This window comes from Parasteatoda tepidariorum, chromosome 6 (assembly GCF_982258835.1).
Source record: "Parasteatoda tepidariorum strain Cologne lab strain chromosome 6, Ptep-v5.0, whole genome shotgun sequence".
Lineage (NCBI taxonomy): Eukaryota > Metazoa > Arthropoda > Arachnida > Araneae > Theridiidae > Parasteatoda > Parasteatoda tepidariorum.
This window is the reverse complement of record NC_141760.1, coordinates 48860273-48879025: the sequence shown is the minus strand read 5'-3', so window position 1 is coordinate 48879025 and position 18753 is coordinate 48860273. Positions and strand designations below refer to the sequence as shown.

The 18753-nt window shown below is 28.0% G+C and overlaps 1 protein-coding gene across 2 annotated transcripts in view; it reads right to left on the bottom strand.

Moving 5' to 3' along the window:
* Positions 1 to 18753, bottom strand: part of LOC107446239 (DIS3-like exonuclease 1) — a 64211-nt gene that overhangs the window by 247 nt on the left and 45211 nt on the right. For both annotated transcript variants that reach the window (XM_087165818.1, XM_043040606.3), the window contains exons 15-21: positions 18039 to 18201; positions 17742 to 17837; positions 16072 to 16224; positions 12795 to 12944; positions 9446 to 9550; positions 6780 to 7094; positions 4998 to 5105 (exon numbers count right to left, since the gene is read on the bottom strand). In XM_087165818.1, coding sequence (XP_087021944.1) covers positions 4998 to 5105; positions 6780 to 7094; positions 9446 to 9550; positions 12795 to 12944; positions 16072 to 16224; positions 17742 to 17837; positions 18039 to 18201 — 1090 coding nt within the window. The remainder of the gene's footprint in view (positions 1 to 4997; positions 5106 to 6779; positions 7095 to 9445; positions 9551 to 12794; positions 12945 to 16071; positions 16225 to 17741; positions 17838 to 18038; positions 18202 to 18753) is intronic.

The following is an 18753-nucleotide window of genomic DNA, read 5'->3' as shown; positions in this document are numbered from 1 at the left end:
AAACAATCAATTTTTGTACACTGTTAACTTTTTATATTTTTAGCTTTCAATGTGTCAAACATTTTATTAACAGGGTGTGTGATGCTCAAGGCTTATACAAATGATGGCAACCTTAAAAGAATTAGAAATTTCCACAGCATCCTAATTCTATAATCTATGTTTGATTAATAAAAAAAAAGAGAAATGGTCAGAATTAAAGAATAATTAGCAGATTTCTTATTTAAAATTCTAACAACCTTTTCAGACTTGCAACTAATAATAAAATGTAGTGAAGCAGTGACACAAAGAAAATAAAATTACCCAAATATATGTTTGTTTAGTGCGACGTTTATGTCTACTGCATAATATATTAGTTCTGTAGAATAAGGCTTTGTACAGTTGCTTAATTTTTCTTTGTCTGATATCCTTTTTGTCATATTTTTTAAGAGGGGGAGTTTTTTCTACAATATGTAAAGCAGTAGTAAGATGCTTGGTTTAATAAAGTAGAATTAAAATACTAACCACTTAATCTAAATAATTTATATGTATAAAAAATTTGAATTATTCAAGCATAGAATTAAGCAGTCACCCCTATTATTTCCCAGCATGATACCCTTTTATTAATTTTCTTTTGCAATGCAATATGTTCGGTAATTACACTTTACTTTTCTTTGTTTTATTGAGGTGAAAAGTAGCAATTGAAGTAAACCTTTAAGATTTTATGACAACCTATTCCTTTTTTTCACTGAAAAACAAAGTTTTAAAATTTTCCTACTTTTTGTGAAGAAGGATGTATGGTTATTGTTTAAAGCAAAAAGTTATAAAATAGCAATATTATTTGAATAAAACTTTTCGTTTAGTTTATTAATAAAAATGTGAGGTTGAGCTGCTGAATGGTGGTAAAAGTTCTAATTTTTTGTCCCTTAATGACCATATAAGAGGCATGGTACTTTTTACTTATTGGGTCAAATGCCTGTATATTGCGGCAAATATTTTATTCTTCACTGCTCTTATTTTTTTAGTATTTATAATTAGTATTTACCTTTACTACAGTAGGACCCACTTATAACGAGCCTGCATTTAATGAGGGAAATAGAGTGTTTGGTACAATGTTAAAAATGTATTATAGTTTCATGATTCTTCAAAGTTGTTCAAAACCAGGTGTAACCTTCAGAGAAGGGGAAATGACAGTCTGACTGGACACCTTTCAACAGATAAGGAAAGAGTTTATGGGTGGGCGGGTGAAATAACTCCAGAGATGCATGCAGAGTTGCATTGTTGTGTTGCAACAAGTTGGGAAGGGATGAGAAAAAAACTTTTTATTGTAGGTAAATCTGCAAAACCAAGATGCTTTAGCAGAGTAAAATGCCTGCCACTGATTTATAGATCTAATAAAAATGCATGAATGACTTTAAAATTATTTGTCTCATTTTTGCATGAGTGGGAAAAGGTGCTTGAAAAGCAAAAACGAAAGATTGCCCTTATCGTGGACAATTGCTCAGCTCGCCCACTTGTCAGCAATTTAAAGGACAAAAAGCTTGTTTTTTTTTTTTTTCTCCTAACTCAACCTGTTTTGCAGCTTCTTGATCAAGGTGTACCCAGTTTTAAATGCTATTACAGAAGGCAAATAATTCTTAAGATATTAGACAAAAAGGAAAAGAATGAGGATTTTAAAATTTCTGTTCTTGACAGATGCATTGAGAAGTGTAACACAATCATATATCCAAAACTGCTTTAGAATAGCTAGGTGGATTGCCACTCTCAGTGTGGTTACAACAAAAGAACATTTAGGAGTTTAACGATGTTTTAAACATCGATGATTACACACACTAGTGTTGTTGAACATTACAAAACCTTGGACAGTTTTGAAGCAATCGATACTACAGATGACGAAACATTTAATGCGTTAAGTATTTTAAGATGAAAATTAGCTGGAAGCAAGTCAGGGAAGTTGTTTTTATTAATCTATAATTTTTTCATACTAACCTTGAATTCAGATTTAGCGAGTATTTTTCTGTTTTCCGAGCTGCTCGTTATATACGGGTCCTACTGAATAATAAATTATATAACTGTAATACAGTCAGTACTGCCTATATGGTCACCCTCTTATATGGTCAATTTTCTAAAGTCCTGTCTAACTTAATAGGAAACACGTGTTAAAGCTCACCGCTTATATGGTCATCCTATTTTTTGAGTTACCGGTTGGTTATACGGTCAGTTTCCTTTTTTTTCTTTTGAAAAAAGATACATTTTAAGACATTTCTTCAGACAGGAAGCCAAGAAAAATGACCACAAGGTAAACACATTCCTTCGACCCCCGGAGAGAACTGGAATTTCCCCCTCTATTTCGTCACCCTACCCTCTTTTCTCTTTTGGATTCATTGATGACCTTACCCTCTCCTCATTTGACCACTCGCATTCTTTTTCCCGTCCAAGCCCAAAAGGTCTTTTGAAGTTATCTCTCAGAGCTTGAAAAGGAGTTGAAGTTGAGAAAAAAGAACATTTTTATTGGATTACTGAACGAATAACGTATCCATGCTTTCATTATGGCTTCGAAAAGAAAGAATTTAACAATATTGGAAAATAATGAATTGGTTGAAAAGTTTAAACTTTCAAAAGCTACTTTTGCCAAAGAAAATTCTATACCGCGAACCACTTTAAACAACATTTTAGCAGCCAAACGTAGCTCTCCAGATGTTTCAATTAGCGACAGAGAAAGAAAACGTCAGCGTGTGTCCACCTTATGAGAATGTGGAGAAGGCTCTTCTGTCATGGATCAAATATGCACGATCACAAAATGCTCCTATATCCTGGAATATTCTAAAAGAAAAAGCTAAAGAACTTGGAGTATCAAATTTTGTTGCAAGCAATGGCTGGATACAGCGATGCAATGCAAGAAATAACCTATATTTTAAGAAATTGTGTGGAGAAGCTGCTGATTTTGACAACAGTTCTTTAAGAGAATGGAAAGACGTAGTGTTGCGAGATATTCATGAAAGATATGAACCTGCTAACGTGTTCAACGTCGATGAATGTGGACTTTTCTATAGGGTCTTACCCGACAGAACTCTTTGCTTCAAAGGAGAAAAATGTATAGGCGGAAAGAAAAGTAAGGAACGCTTAACAGTTTTGTTATCTGCAAACATGGATGGTTCGGAGAAAATGATTCCTTTGGAGATTGGAAAATTTCTGAAACCGAGATGCATGAAAAATTGTAAATCTTTGCCTGTTTTGTACGATGCCAATTCAAAGGTATGGATGACCCAAACGATCTGGGAAAAAACTCTCAGAAGGTGGGACCTACATTTTTCAAAGAAAAACAGAAAAGTTGCATTGATTGCTGATAACTACTGTTCACTGTTCTGTTGTGGGCTTGAAATTGATTTAGCTCGTATTTTTGCCTCCAAACAGCACATGTGTGTTGCAGCCTCTAGATCAAAGCTTCAAGTCTATGTATAGAAAGCTTCTTCTACGGGATATGATCACCACCATAGACAGAAAAGAAGAATTTCACGTTTCAGTTTTGAACGCACTGTTCTATATTGACCAAAGCTGGAACATGGTGTCGTCGAAAACTATTGAAAATTTTTTCCGTCACGTGGGGTTCCACAGTTCTCCAGACTCTTTGGTATCATTAGAGGACCCTGAGGAAGATCTTCCATTAGCTGAATTGGCAGAAAATCTTCGAAACCGAGGCTATGCAGTGCCGGACGTAAATTTGTATTCCCAAATAGACGTTGATGTCTTCACTAATTGTGAAGCAACCGTGGAAGGCATTGTATCTAATGTCTTAAATCTGAATGCTGAAGGAAGTGACGATGAGGATGATACTGAATGCAATAAAAAGTCTATCAACAGCTGATGCTCTTAAGGCTATAGATGACTTAAGGTGTTTTTTTGCTAATTCAGATGCAGCAGATGAACATTTAAAAACTATCAGAGACTTAGAAAAAGTTGTTTTAACAACCAAGAAGAAGAAACTGACAAGCTTATTGGAATATTTTTTTTGAACATGTACATATGCTAAGGTAAAGAATTAAATTTTTCTAAAAGTATAAAAATTATTTTTGCATTCTTTCTTATTATGCACCTTAATAATTAATTTTTAAACGTTTTTGAATTATTTGTTTAAAAAATACATTCTGATTCCAGAATATATTCACGCCATATTTGGTTATCGCATATATGGTCACACCGCTTTTATGGTCATAATATTCTGGACCCATGAGCTGACCATATAACCAATACTGACTGTATTTTAAATATATCTGTTGAGAAGTAAACTTTAAATACGCCCCGACCCTTAAGGGATAATATAGAGAGCGAATTGTTATTTTCTAATCGCTGAAAAAAAATTGGAAAAGTAAATGTTAGCAGGTATGTTTTTTTTCAATTGATGATAGTAACTGCTTAAAAATAGATTGTTGATAAAGGAACAGAATGACCACAAACATTCAAGAAAAAAATTCGTTGACTTCTTCAAGTTTCCTTAAATGTGAGTTTTGTAATAAGAGGCATAGATTTTATTATTAATTTTTTAGTTATGCCTTATTCTAATACAAGGTGCATAGTCAAATTTTTAAAGAAAAAGCACTCAAAAAATATTTTAAGCACTGAAAAACTTCAAAAGATTTAAGCAAAGAAAATTAAGCACTTTTTACAAATACCCAATTAAAAAAAAAAGACTAAGGGCTAAAATGAAAAATTGAAAATAAGCACCTTTCAGCACTTTTTTAAAAACGCTACACATCCTGTTATAGATTAAGTATACTTGGAAGAAAATCCCATTAGAATTGAAAATAAACATTTTAATTATTACAAGACCAATTCTTTTGTCAAAATATTGGAATTTTTTGCACCTCAAACACAAATTCATTTTTCTGATTTTTTGGGTATTTTAATTAAATTTCTTGATTTTTCCAGATGGATAAAATTCTCTGATCTGTGCAAAATTATGTTTTAAAATGTATTATAAGCAAAGAAGTTCTTAAAATTAAATTTAAAAAAAAGTTTATTACCTCTTCTAATATTGTTGTTTCCCAGTCAGAAAGATAAGGTTCTTTTTTAATTAAATCAAACAGTATTTTATGCTGATGCGATCTGGACCTTTGGACTTTGATGCTCACCTAAAACATTAAGAAAAAATATTTACAAATTTTTAGTCCATAATTTTATAACTTTTATATTTAAAGTAATTTCTTTGATTACAGCTTTTGATTCTGATAAAATCTTACAGTAAATAACATTAATTTTAGACAAAAATAGTTTATAAAGTGTTAATAAAGATATATCATGAGAAACAATTCATAAAAGTGATATTTCATGAAGCTGTACCATAGCGATTGCTATACTACAAATTTTTAAAATTACTAAAGTAGCAACATTATGAAGAGCATTTACAGTGAACAGACAATTATTCAACTATTATTACCAATAGAAATAAATTTTCTAAAAATGATTAAAATTGTTAAAGCAACAACATTAGGTAAATTATATGTTTCAGCATATAGATTTTGGTCTACTAAGCCTTTGAAACTGATTAACAAAAGCCACATTAAGTGTGTGATAATAGTTATTTGGTTAATGAAATAATACAGATTATAAGCAAAAATAGAAGAATGGTTTTATTGTAATTTTCACTTTTTAATGGTTACTCTGATTTTCTATTAACGTTTAGTAAAATTTGACTTAATAAATGCGGAAAAATAAATTTTGCTTTAAAACTTGTATTGATATTTAATTTTAATTATTAAAATACCCTTAATATCAACAAGTGACATTACGAGAAAAATTTATCAAAGAAGCATCCTATTATGATAAATAATAGGGCGATTATGATTCTAATAAGGGTTGGTGTGTATTATTATGGAAACTTCAGAAGTTACATCTGCAAGTAATTCCGTGCAAGAAAAGGAAAATTTATAGTTTAAAAACTGCAAATTAGTCATAAAAAGGCTTCTTTATTTTTTAGTTAAATATCTTATCCATGAACACCTAAATATTTTTAACATTAAATACAAGGATAACAATACTTAGCAAAAATAATTTAATTCAGCTTAACCCTTTATAGGGCCATTTTTTAATATTAGTGATATGTTAAAAATATTTTTAGGGTTCAGATAGATTTTTAAAAAGAAATTCATTTGACTCAATACTGTTCAATGCATTAAGCATGGACGTTGGAATAATAGACCTTCCAACTAATATAAATAGTTCGCACAGACAGTGGATTTTAAATGCCTATTTGTTTAACATGTCACATAGAGTCATGCCGTTTTATTGAATTTATGAGCTGAGGCATTAACTGTTTAGATGCCATGTCCAACATATTAAAATTTGGTTTTTAAACCATTTTTTTTTTTGTGAAAAAGTGGATGGAATTTTGGAAATTTTATTTATTAAAAAGAATTGGTCATAAACATCCAAATTTATTTCTATTATTAGTTATTAATTCAGAGTTTAAAACTTGTTGAGAAATGAATGAACACATAATGTAAAATAGCTTCCCAGTGTTGACCTCTCTTCTAGACTGCATTCAAACCTCTACTGTTACCCAACCTTACTACTTTATGTAACTACCATTAATATTGTTTTTATTTTAAAATTTTTTTTTGCATTAAGTTGTCAGGAAATAACTGCACAAAAAAAAGCTTTCCATCAACAGTTAAAAACTAATTAGGTTGGTGCCGAGTATACCTTCCACGAATCTATATAAAAAGGCTTAAAAGAAGACTAAAACTACTAACGAATAATTAATATTAAACATTCATGCATAGAATTGAAACAAGAATGATACATACAGTTAAATGATCAAATATATGATATTGTTGATGTAAACCTAAAGCTTCAACAATTAAAGATGAATCATTCTGTGAAATTTTGCCATCCACCCAATCTACTTTTTCTGTCACAATGGCGACCTTCTTCTCTTTGTTACAAAGCTGAAGGGCTCCTTTGACACCATATTTCGGGATAAATACAAGTACACCATTTGTACGAAGTGAGTAGATAACAGCATCCACAAGAATTGGAGAATCGTTTCCTTTAGAAGTTAAATCATCAAAGAAGAGGGCTAAGAAAAGTTGCTGAGCATCTTTTTCTATGTCTTGAGCTGCCTGCAACATAATGATTATCCTTTATTAAAATATGCAGACCAATTGTTTTAAATTGAAATTTTTAAGGAATGTAAATCAATCTTTTTTACACCTTTGAATAGTGATCAATCATTTTTTTGCACAGGAAAAATAATGTATGGCATTTCAATCCTTTAAATGTCAATAATACTGGATTCAACACATATTATAAATTTACAATTAATGTTATTGCAGGAGACGCTTAAACTTTTTGTTAGATGCTAAGAGGCATTGATGGCTCACCTTTTCAAACATACCAGGTGTATCTCAAACGCATGCTGTTGTAGCAATAGTCTTGCAAAAACTTTTGAGTATTTATTGGTTGTTAACAGATGGAACAGTATAAATAAAATAGGATTTTTTATATATATTTGTATATTTTATTTTATAACCGTCGTTGAACAGCCGTCCTTATTTTGAGCTTAAGACTACTAATGTTCAACTCCGTAGCTTTGTAATTTTGAACCCAGTCCAGAAGACAAGGGATCTCCTGGATTGGGAAAAATTTTGCCTTCGTGGGGGACTTTTTGTGGCATCTAATCCATATTTCAGTTACAAGGAGAGGAAAACCATGAAATCCTCTCACGGTTAGCCTGACGGCAAAGGGACTTTAATCCATGATCCGCCTACCACTGAGAATATTTTAGGTCAGCACTGTGATCAGTGCAAGCCAAGTGCGGAATTCCTATTGACCAGCCATCACTGGGATTCAAACCTGGTTCCATTTGCAATTCCACATTTATTCCTTTTTTTCTTTTTTTATTCTTTTTTGTTTGCCTGTTTTGGCTTTTTATTTTTCACACCACATTTTTAAAGCACCCTTTATAAAAATCCCAATAGCAGAAAGCTCTGTATTGATCTGCCGAGTTTGTGATTAGATATTTGTATTTAACGATTTTTATTTAAAAAGCAAAAATAAATCTGAAGCAACCACCGCCGTGCCCCATTAATTCTACTACTAGAATGAAACTTAAGCTTCAATGCACAGCACCATTTCATTTATAAAAACATCTATCTCTATCATATTACATTAATATTTATCATATTACTTAAAAATTTCTATTTGAAACTAATCAGTTATAGTATTTTTTTAAAAATCAAAGTGGCAATAACAAAAGAAAATATTCATTCAGTTTTAACAAAAATTCACTAATCAATAAACATCAAATTCCTCCTCCTCGTTTTTTAAACAACTTATAGTACCATATGGTTATATCCATTGCTTCTATGTGGCAATCTATTAGATAACTATGTTTGCTGCTATACAGGTAATTTGGAAATATACATTTTCAGATCAAAATTTTCACTTTTTCCCCCCTTCACATTTCTAAATTCATTTTAACTGAAATGGAAATAAAAACCCTTCTGATTTGCCTTAAACTCATATTACTGATACTCAATATATGAAGACTTTACTAGCAATTATACATGTAAGTATATGATAATATATAGTGATTTAACATTATAGTGTGATATGTTAAAAAGCTTTTAATTTTATTATTTCAGATAACTACTTTGGATAATATCCAGGATTTATGACTTTTTTTTTATTTAAAAAAATCAGTACAAGAAATTGAGTTTATAATTAGCTGATTTTTATAAATATAACTATAATAGAAATATTATTAAAAATAAACTAGCTTAAAATTGTTTCTCAGTCATGAAACTATTTTACAGTAATTGATTTAAATCAACAAACCCTGAAAATATTCAACACAAATATTTATATTCTGATTTACATCCGCTTTATTTCATTAACTAGTTATTTCAATTCATTATATTTCTTAAAAACTCGCTTGAATAAGTAATACGAAGAGAAAAGATTTGTTAATTATAATCACTAGATTAAATGGTTAGGAATTAGTAAATATAATTAACCGATATATAATCCTTATAAAATTTCAAATTTTTTAATAATACTTCACCAACATATTTTTTAATTTGTAGAACTACCAATAATTAGTTGTTAGGAAAGACAAGATTTATCACATTAATATATAAGTAATACTTGATAATAGTTTTTAAAATTTAAGAAAAGTAAGCATAATAAAACCAAATGAACATATCCTGATAAGGATAAGATTCTAAACAGTATATATTGTTCTTAGCCACAGACAGAACATGTTACTTACTCAATCTTCTTCTAAACATAAACATTTGTATTAAACTATTGCTCTATATAAATATAAAATCGTATTACAACAATGTTGGTGATTTCTACATGAAAATAATTACTTGTATAAAAATGAAAAAGATACAACTGATTTTTTATTGGTAACATGAAGTACTAGTTTAACTAGAAAAATAGATGCAATCTTATTTGAAATTCTTACTTTATGTTTGATATTCATGTGATTACAAAGTTCCTCCATTTCTGTTGCCTCAAACTTAGTATTTTCATTTGAAGCTTCAACAGCAGCAAGAAGCAATCTATGAACCTTAAAAAATAAAATTCATTCAATTCTAACATTTTCATTTTTTCTACATATATGAGTGAGCATGTTGATGGAGATTAATAAATGATTGATAATAAATCAATAAAAATTATATTTAGGTTGGGCAGAAATGAACAACACAAATAATTTTATATGGGCACACTAAATTTTATTAAAAAATCAGATATCCTGCTATTTAGTTAGGAAAAGTTTCTGAGATTTCATTGCGATGCCCTGACCTCGATATGTCCAAAAGTCCTAAACACTTTCTAGTTCAAAATATTTTTTATTTATTTTTTCCTTCCGATGTTATGAAATGGAGACAATTTCGTACATTTCTTTCTTTGTTGAATATATTTATGTTGCAGACTTAAATGCTTAAGTTTATTTATCCATACTTGTATATATTACCAGCTTGATTGAATGAGGTTACATGGCTCCCGTGTTCTTAAGGATAAACTACCTCCTGCTCAGTATATAGACACAGAACGTGTCAGGTAGTGTAGAATTCAAAAATTCTACATGTTTTATTTACCTTTTAACTTTTTAAATTTCTTTTATTTTTGGTAAACTTTATTATTTTTACTTGTAAGAGTTCAGTTTTTTTAGGTATTTAATTTAATTTAAATTTTAGACTAATAACTTTTTCTTTTTAAAAAATTTATTTAACTGTTTCTTTGAATAATAGTGAACAGGTTTGTTTTTTTTTTAAACATTTGTTCAGTTAATTTCTTTTTAAGCAGACAGGTGGCAGCATCAATCATGACTTATTTTCAGTTTAAGTTTTTTTTCTTCTGCTGATTTGATATGTTTTTGTAATTAAATTTTTAAATTTGGTTAAATAGTTAAATGATTAAGTTATTTCACAACATATGCAAGGTATTTTTATTTTGTAATTATCTTTCAATTTTTGTTAAAATAATTTTATTTTTGAAAAATTATTTCTTTTTGTGAGTTTTGAGGTGTATATAAAAGGAAGTATGCGCGGTGTGCAAAAAGAGGTTTGCTCTCTCTCTTGCTCTCCTACCTGTTAGACGTCGTGCTCCACGAGGTTTTGGCTGAAGAAAGAAAGCCATGTGGAATTCCATAGAAACGCATGCCATGCGGCACAGAAGCTTATATGCAGATTAGTATTAAAGGAAGATGAAATGATGATCAAGATCTTGTTAATTTAACATCATGAGGAAGTGCCATCAAGTCCGTGCCAGGGGGCACGTGGTATGATTTCGTTTCTTTTCTAATTGCAATAGTAATAGTGTGAATGCAGCTACTGGACAGTTATTTTCCATTTTTCATCTAGTGAACTTTAAGTTTAACAAATCGTAAACCTTGCCAACTATCCTGCATTTTAAAACCTTAAAACCTAAAATTATATTTTATAATCCTGATAATATATCCTGATAACCATGCTATTATAATAAATAATTTTTTTTTATCTTAATGATTGGAGTCATTTCTCAATAAAATGTTGGTTTTTCTTTTTTCTATTTTACTTAATATGTTGTAGATAAATAAGGGGGGGGGGTAGTATTTTCTTTTCAGCATGTGTATTCTAAAGCTTTAGGTAAGTGATTTTTTTTTATAAATAAATCTTTTTTTTTGAATCGAACCTTTCGGCAAATTTAGGTTAATTTATTATTTTTTTTCTTTTGTGTACTAATGTTAATATTGTTAAAACTATACGATCTTTATGTTTTTTTTAGTTGTTTTCGGCCTAAACTCTAACTAATTGTACCAAAAATTTTTACTCACGGTACAGTAGGCTGAGTGGCTAAAGGCACTCATCTAGCAAGTTGGAGGTCCTGACTTTGATCCTCCAAGATCTCCCGGTAAAACTAATAGTTTCAAAGAAATTATGGTTTTATGTATGAAAATTATAACATTTGCTTTATACCCATTTATAAATAAAGCCCTTATATATATTAAACTATTAGTTCTATTGATATAAATTTTTATTTTATTGGATTAAACATTCAAAAATACATAGCAACATCAGACATGTAAACAGGTATAAGTATGATCGTAATTTTGATTTACAAACATTTCAATAATTTTTGAACAATTAATTCCATTATTTTGGTCTCATTCGATTCAGTGAAAAAAAAACAACATAAAAAACAATACCTTCACTATTACCTAAATAGTAAATTTAGATGCATACATATGTATAAATACAAAAAGGTACTTTTAATACATAAAACATTTAATCTAAACCATTAGTTTTATTGATTTGAGCATAATTTTATTCAATTCAGCATTAAAATATACATAAGAAACAATATTTCATTTGTTTATATAGCAACAGTTAATTTCTCTTCACTCCAAAATATGTATAGTACATGCACACACACAAAAAGGAAGACCCAGAATAACTTTTGATTAATTATCTGATTTTCACTAACTAGAACTCAATGGTTCATGGGGTGACCTCTAACATGCTAATTAATTAGTGCAGATGATAAAAATAAAAATCAGACAAAAAAAAGTACTTTCTTTAACTGAACATACTTTTTTCCCCAATGGATTTGGATTCCTGACCCACAAAATATAGTCCCCAATAGTTAGGTAAGATCACAGATAGAAGGTTTGGACCTCTTAATAGTTATAATAATTTTTGCTTATGTTGCCATATATCGAGAACTTTCTAAACCAATTTAAAAATTTTTGCACACAAATATAAAATTCTTTTATCCAAAGGTATGGTTTAAATGTTTTAATTGTGTTAGATTTCGAAATACTTTTGATATGAGAAATATGATGATGAGAGAAAATGCATAATCAATTGCATATAACATATTAAAAATGGTTATTGAAAGGGGTTATTTGTAAAGATAAATTGATACAGAATTATTCATATCAATTACATTGATACAATGCATCGATATTTTACGATCAACGAATGTCCGGCTATAGTATAAGTCAGTTTTCAATTTTCAGTAAAATTCTGGGGGTCTGAAAATTCGACTTATATATCGGTATATAAGGTATTTGAGCTGGCTCCTTCAAACTATTAAAATTGAGTCCTAGTACTTTTTTTTTGTTGCACATGCTGAAAAATTGGCCTTTTTCTCCATATATTTAAGCCATTTTTGCGACAAAAGTTTGTGACGAAGACAATGAATACCATATTTGAAATCAGCCTACTAAACAATATAAAAATCAGTCACTGCATTACAAACCAAGTTTTCATAACTCGGTTTTTGCCTGCCCATGTTATTTTAGATAAGTGTTGAAAAGTGAAACTTACCAATAGGTCAGCATATCTTCGGATAGGAGATGTAAAATGAGTATATTTATCTAATCCCAATCCATAATGATAGAAGTCTGCTTCACTAAAACTACCTGCACAGCAATAAGTAGCCTGATTCATGGTATGTGTCGCTAAAATTCGAAGTATCTAGATGATAGAAAAATTTGAATTAAATTTTTTTTTATATAAGGTTTAAAGATATGTTTTACAAAAAAAAATCACTAGTAACTTATAAGAATTTTTAAAAACATAAGGAGATACAAACCTCTTTTTACAACTGCTTCTGAACAACGGCAACCTCCAAAGAATAGCCTAAAGTGTATGGAATCAAATGTTTTCCACAGGATTTACATTAGAGGAAAAATCTTCTCAAAAATTTTTCAACAACGGCCACTTGTTGCTAGCATAAATTTTGTTTCAAAGTGTATTTTAGTCAACTTTTTTTCCTCATGTTTTATCTCTAGCTTGCATATATATATACATTTGCGAGCAAAAACATATAATAGAAGGAGAATGGAAACATGAAAAATTTTCACTAAAAAGTGAAATTTTATAAAATAATTGTAACAGAATTAGAATTATTTAACTCTAATCCTAATAACTGATTACTGTTACTGACAATTCTAAGACTGGTTATTTTCCAGGTTTTATGTATAAAATTGTAACTTTCCCTGCTTTTTAGAGTTAAAATAAAATTCCCTGACAATTCCATGTTCTCCCTGACCGGTGAAAGCCATGCTTAAAATAAAAAGGGATCATTATTGATCAGTATTTTATTAGATTGAATCTAATGTTTGTGATTTTTTCATGTTTTTGAACAATCAATTTGTTCATAGCTCCAAATGGCTTCCACCTTTCAGTCACATACGCACAATTCCAGAAGAGACTGTTGTTCGGAAGTTTTACTGTATATGTAGTCTAAATAATAAACAAATTAGAGGAACTCAATCTATTTCCGAACAAATTTTATTAATAAACATACACTATTTATAAACTGTAGTTAAAGAAAATGGGCACTCATTTATATTTTAAATTTTTATCACTTCTCAACATTTTAAGAGTTTTAGAAAGATAACACTTTTAAGACAGAGATTAACATTCCACATAATAGAATAGTAAGAAAAATAATAACATATATATATAATAACAATAAAAATAATAACAAAAAATTGAATAAATTTTGATTTTATTAATGGATATGTAAGACTTACATTGCACTTTTAATTTTATAATTTAAAACTACTTAGGCAACTCTTACATGTGGGTTAATAAATTCAATTGAATTATGTACCCAGTAATACCTAGCATGTTTTTTACATGGCTTATTTTTAAGTATTCATTAATGGCAACATTAGGTAAATACAGTAATTTGATTTAGTCTGATTTGCAATGAATAAATTGCAAATCAATAAAATTCATTTATTCGTTAATTGTTTCAAATATATTAGTAAACATAATTGCAATAATACTTTTTTTTAAACCCTCATATAATTTTGCATTTTGATAATTTTTTGGCATTTTGCATTGCGTTCCAACATTTTATACACTTTAGACTTCGTCTAATTAAACAAAATTTTCTAGCAGTTTATTACAAAATTTTAAAATTTATATTTCTAATATAATTGAAAAAACATAATTTGCCCTGTAATTTGATAATGAAATACATAAGTCATTAAATACGCTGTTTTTTTATAGACAGATTTGAGTTCAGTATTTTAAAACACATTTAACTGACTTGAAATTGTTATAAGGTATGCTCAGAAACAAAGATCTGTAAAGTAAGGCACGAATTAGAAAATTTGAAAAAGTAGAGTCGAAACAGTACAAAAATTAAAACTATCAACTGAAAACATAAAGCAGATTACAAAGAGCTAGTGAAGTCAGAATGAAGATTTTGTTTTTGAAAAATTTAAAATATCTGGCAATCTTTGGAAGATAGCCGGATTCAGATAATAAGAATGTAGACATATAGTTCTTCAATTTGCTTTTTATACTGCAGCTAGATAAATATAATGACTGTTTTTTGAAGATTGTTAAGCAACTAATATACAAAGTTAAAATAAGATAATTTAAAAAAATAAGGCAATATGTCAACTTGATATTTATTATTTTTTAAAATAAACCAACAGTTGCACAAATGAAATAGAAAAAAAAAGACACATTTATTTTTGTTCATAAGAGTAAGTAAAGAATTCTTAATTGACCTACAGATTTAAAATATTAAACACAGCATAAAATTCAACAAAAGACAGGTTATTTTAAATGAGTAAAACTAATAGATAAGCAAATAGTTAGTAAACAGGAAAAATTGAGTCCAACTCAAAAATGCTGAAAATTTCTTCAATCATCAATACAATCATTAATGACACATTTCAAAAATTTAATGTCGTTATAAATTTAAATCATTCATATTTTAAAAACATGAAATTCTAAATAAATTTGCAGCATAATTTAAATGAATAATTATGTATAAGTTCACTTTTAAGTCTAATCATTATTATTATTTTACCAGAAAAAATATTTACAAATGAAAGAGATTTCAAGAATAAATTCTAGTTCTAATATTTTTAAGCAAAATATATTTTTATACATAAATGTGATTGATGATTTCTTGAAACTTCTGGACCTTTGATTTCCGAAAACTTCCGGATTGCATTAAGCGAAAAATCCGAAAATCCGGATTTTTTCAGAGCACAATCATTTGCGAGTAAATGCCAGGAGAAGATAATATTGTTCCTTTTTAAATTTCTACTACAATTGATTGATTCTGATATTTACTTCATTATTTGTTTGCAAAAAAGATGTATTGCATCAAAAAATAAATATTAAAATAGAATTATTCAAAATTGTTCATTTTGAAGAAAATTGAAATTTTAAAAATACCAATTTAGTCCTCTCATCTTTCCAGTGTTAAGTAAAAAAAGATATACAAAATAGAACAATATAGATGAAAAAAGTAATTTGAAAAAATATAAATTGGAAAATATTATAAAAACTAGTCATTGTAAAATAACATGTAAAAGTAGGAATATATGTGTTAAGTGAAAAGCAATTATAAAAAAAGAAAAAAAAAAGAATTAATTTAATTCCTATTTTCAAATAGATTTCAGCTATTCACCTTAGAACAATTCAAAATTTCAATTAGAGTTGTTATCTAAAGGTGTTATAACTGTTGTACAGGTGTTTTAACTTTTTGATTTTGTAGAAAACATCATGAATGATACATAAATTCGTAAATGGCATTGCGGAAACTATTGTATGCAATTAAACTTGCCTGATTGACTGCAGGATCTTTGCTGTCAACAGCCTGTTCTAGCGATAGAGCAAGTTCCTTGTTAGAGTGGACATTTAAGATAAAACCTTTATTTGATGCCAATTTTTGTAACTCAGCTAAATCAGCTTCTCTAGGATTAGGATGGTGTCGAAGCTAAAGGAAAATTTGAGAAAAATAGAGTAAATCTAAATTAAAAATTAAATCAAATCAAAAAATATAATAAAATAGAATGATTTGAAAAATCATTTAACTATAAATAGAATTAATTTTGCTTAAGAAACCTGAAATTTATTTTGACCAAAATTAAAATTTAAGAACAAATTGTTTAACATTCAGGAAAAACACTGCCCAGCAGCAAATTTATCTGTTGACAAACTTTGTTACTAATTTTTAAAACTTAGTAAGAATAAATATCTGACTGTTCATTTCTATTTCCTCTCATTTTTCTTTATATGATTTATCAAATTGTGCCTTGATTTTAATTCAGACAGGATTTAAAATTTGATTAACAGCAATGATTAATTTCCTTAAGGATGGCAAGTGTCTACTACAAAAGGAAAAAAATCACAGAAAAAATTGTCCCAGAAGAAATGATTTTAATCCAAACCCAAGTAAAAGAAATTGAAGAAACTCTTTTTCAAGAAGAAATATCAAACATAAAAGTAATTTTTTTCAACATTTTATAATGGTAATCTAGTTTAAATAATAATAGCATTGATTTCTAAGTTATTTAATGCATCATTTATAAATAAACAAAGACTAAAAAGCAACAACTGAATTTTTTTTAAAAAAAATTAATGAATTTTTTAAATTAAAATAACTGTAGTTTCTTTTAATATCTTATGTAATAGTGTTGTAATACATAATTTTAAAATTGCAAAAAGAACTAATAAAATATCTGAAGCAAAAATTTCCTTTATACAGTTAAATTAATAAACCACCTATTAAACATACACACTACTACAAATTTTATGTTTAATTCTCAATTACAACTAGTATACTAATTTTTATAATCAAATACTGTTAAGCCTGAATACGCAAGCAGACTCTTAAGTAATAAACGTTCTGTTTATTCTATATATAATTAAAATTCTGTATCAAACTAAATTAAATATGAATAGTTATTTTTTTTTTAAAAACAAAAGTATTTGATAAAAACTCTTGCAGGGGATAATATTGAAGTAAAATCTTTTAATCTTATGGAAATAATAAAGAAAGAAAAAAAAAGGAGGGGTTAATAGCTGAATTTTAAGGTTGCTTACTGATTTGCATCCGCTTAAATTTCCTTCAAATAGATTTCTTACTGTACATTCACTGATAATTTGATCTTAACTTTTCCTTTACCCTCTAACGAAAATTTTTCACTCATTTCTTTTTTAATAAAATCTGAGATAAAAAAATATCTGCATAAGCCATGATATAATATAAAGTGCCTACTGAAGTGTTGCATGGTTACTGCAACCAGGATTTAAACTAACTAAAAACCTAGTATTTTATTATAAATTAATAAAAAAAATATTATGTACCTAAAATATTTCTAGATATGGCCTTAATGGAATTCTGATTAAATGAAAAAAAGTAAAAACAAATAAAAAAAGTAGAACTTTGAAAAAAGGAAAAGCTGAATGAATACTAAATAATAATGTTAATTATTTCTAAAAATTGCTTACCACTGCCTGATGTGGAAAAACTTCACTAATTTTCTTTGCGACCCAATGATTTGCAAAAATCATGCATTCGGCAACAGTCTTGTGAACAGCAAGTTCCTGTAAAATATTTAATCATTTTATTTATACAATTTGATATTGAATAGGCAGAATATAAGTTTTTGAACAAAAACACTTTAACAATATTAAAAAATATAAATAACAATGCAAACAGTTATGCAATGTTTGTTCTAATAAAAACCTTTATAGAAATATTAATAAATTGTCAAAAGCTCTTTTCAAAAGAAAATATTTACAAACCTTGGCTGATTTGACATCTGCTACTGCAGAAGGAAGATTCCGATCAATTTCAAACTTCATGTTGATGCTGTTCAATTCTAACCCTCCTTTTTGAAGTCTTTCCCTTCTAATTGAATTAGCAATAGAATACAGTTTTGACAGAGCATTCTTCAGGTCTTGAAATCTTCATCATTTAAAAAAAAAATTAACATTAATTTTTAATATACAAACAAATTGATGTGACAAGAAATTTAATAATTAATTTTATTACTAAATTATAAAAATTTGTTCACTTTAAAGATTGATTTAAGAATTCGTTCTTCTGAGTTGATTTCAAAATCAGCCTTAATATTTAAAAGTTATAAGCATTTGCATTAAGAATTGAGTATTTGTAACATACAATGAAACAAAACAAACTCAGAAACTGTGAACTAAACAAGGAAATGCATATTAAAAATATAATATGAGGTTAGTATATTTTTATAATAACTTAATATAATTTTAAAAAATGCTATTAGTTTTTATTTTATATTAAAGTTTTTAATAAGTCACAATTTTTGAATGAATTTAAATAAATGAATTTTATAAATAAGTTAAAAATTTGGAGGAAAAACAAAATATTTTTTTTTTACAGATAAAAGAGTATTAAATTTTTCATTTCAAATTTCAATGCACACTTTTTAAAGAAATGTTTTATTATTAATGTTGTTGATAAATATAATTCAAAATAAAAAAT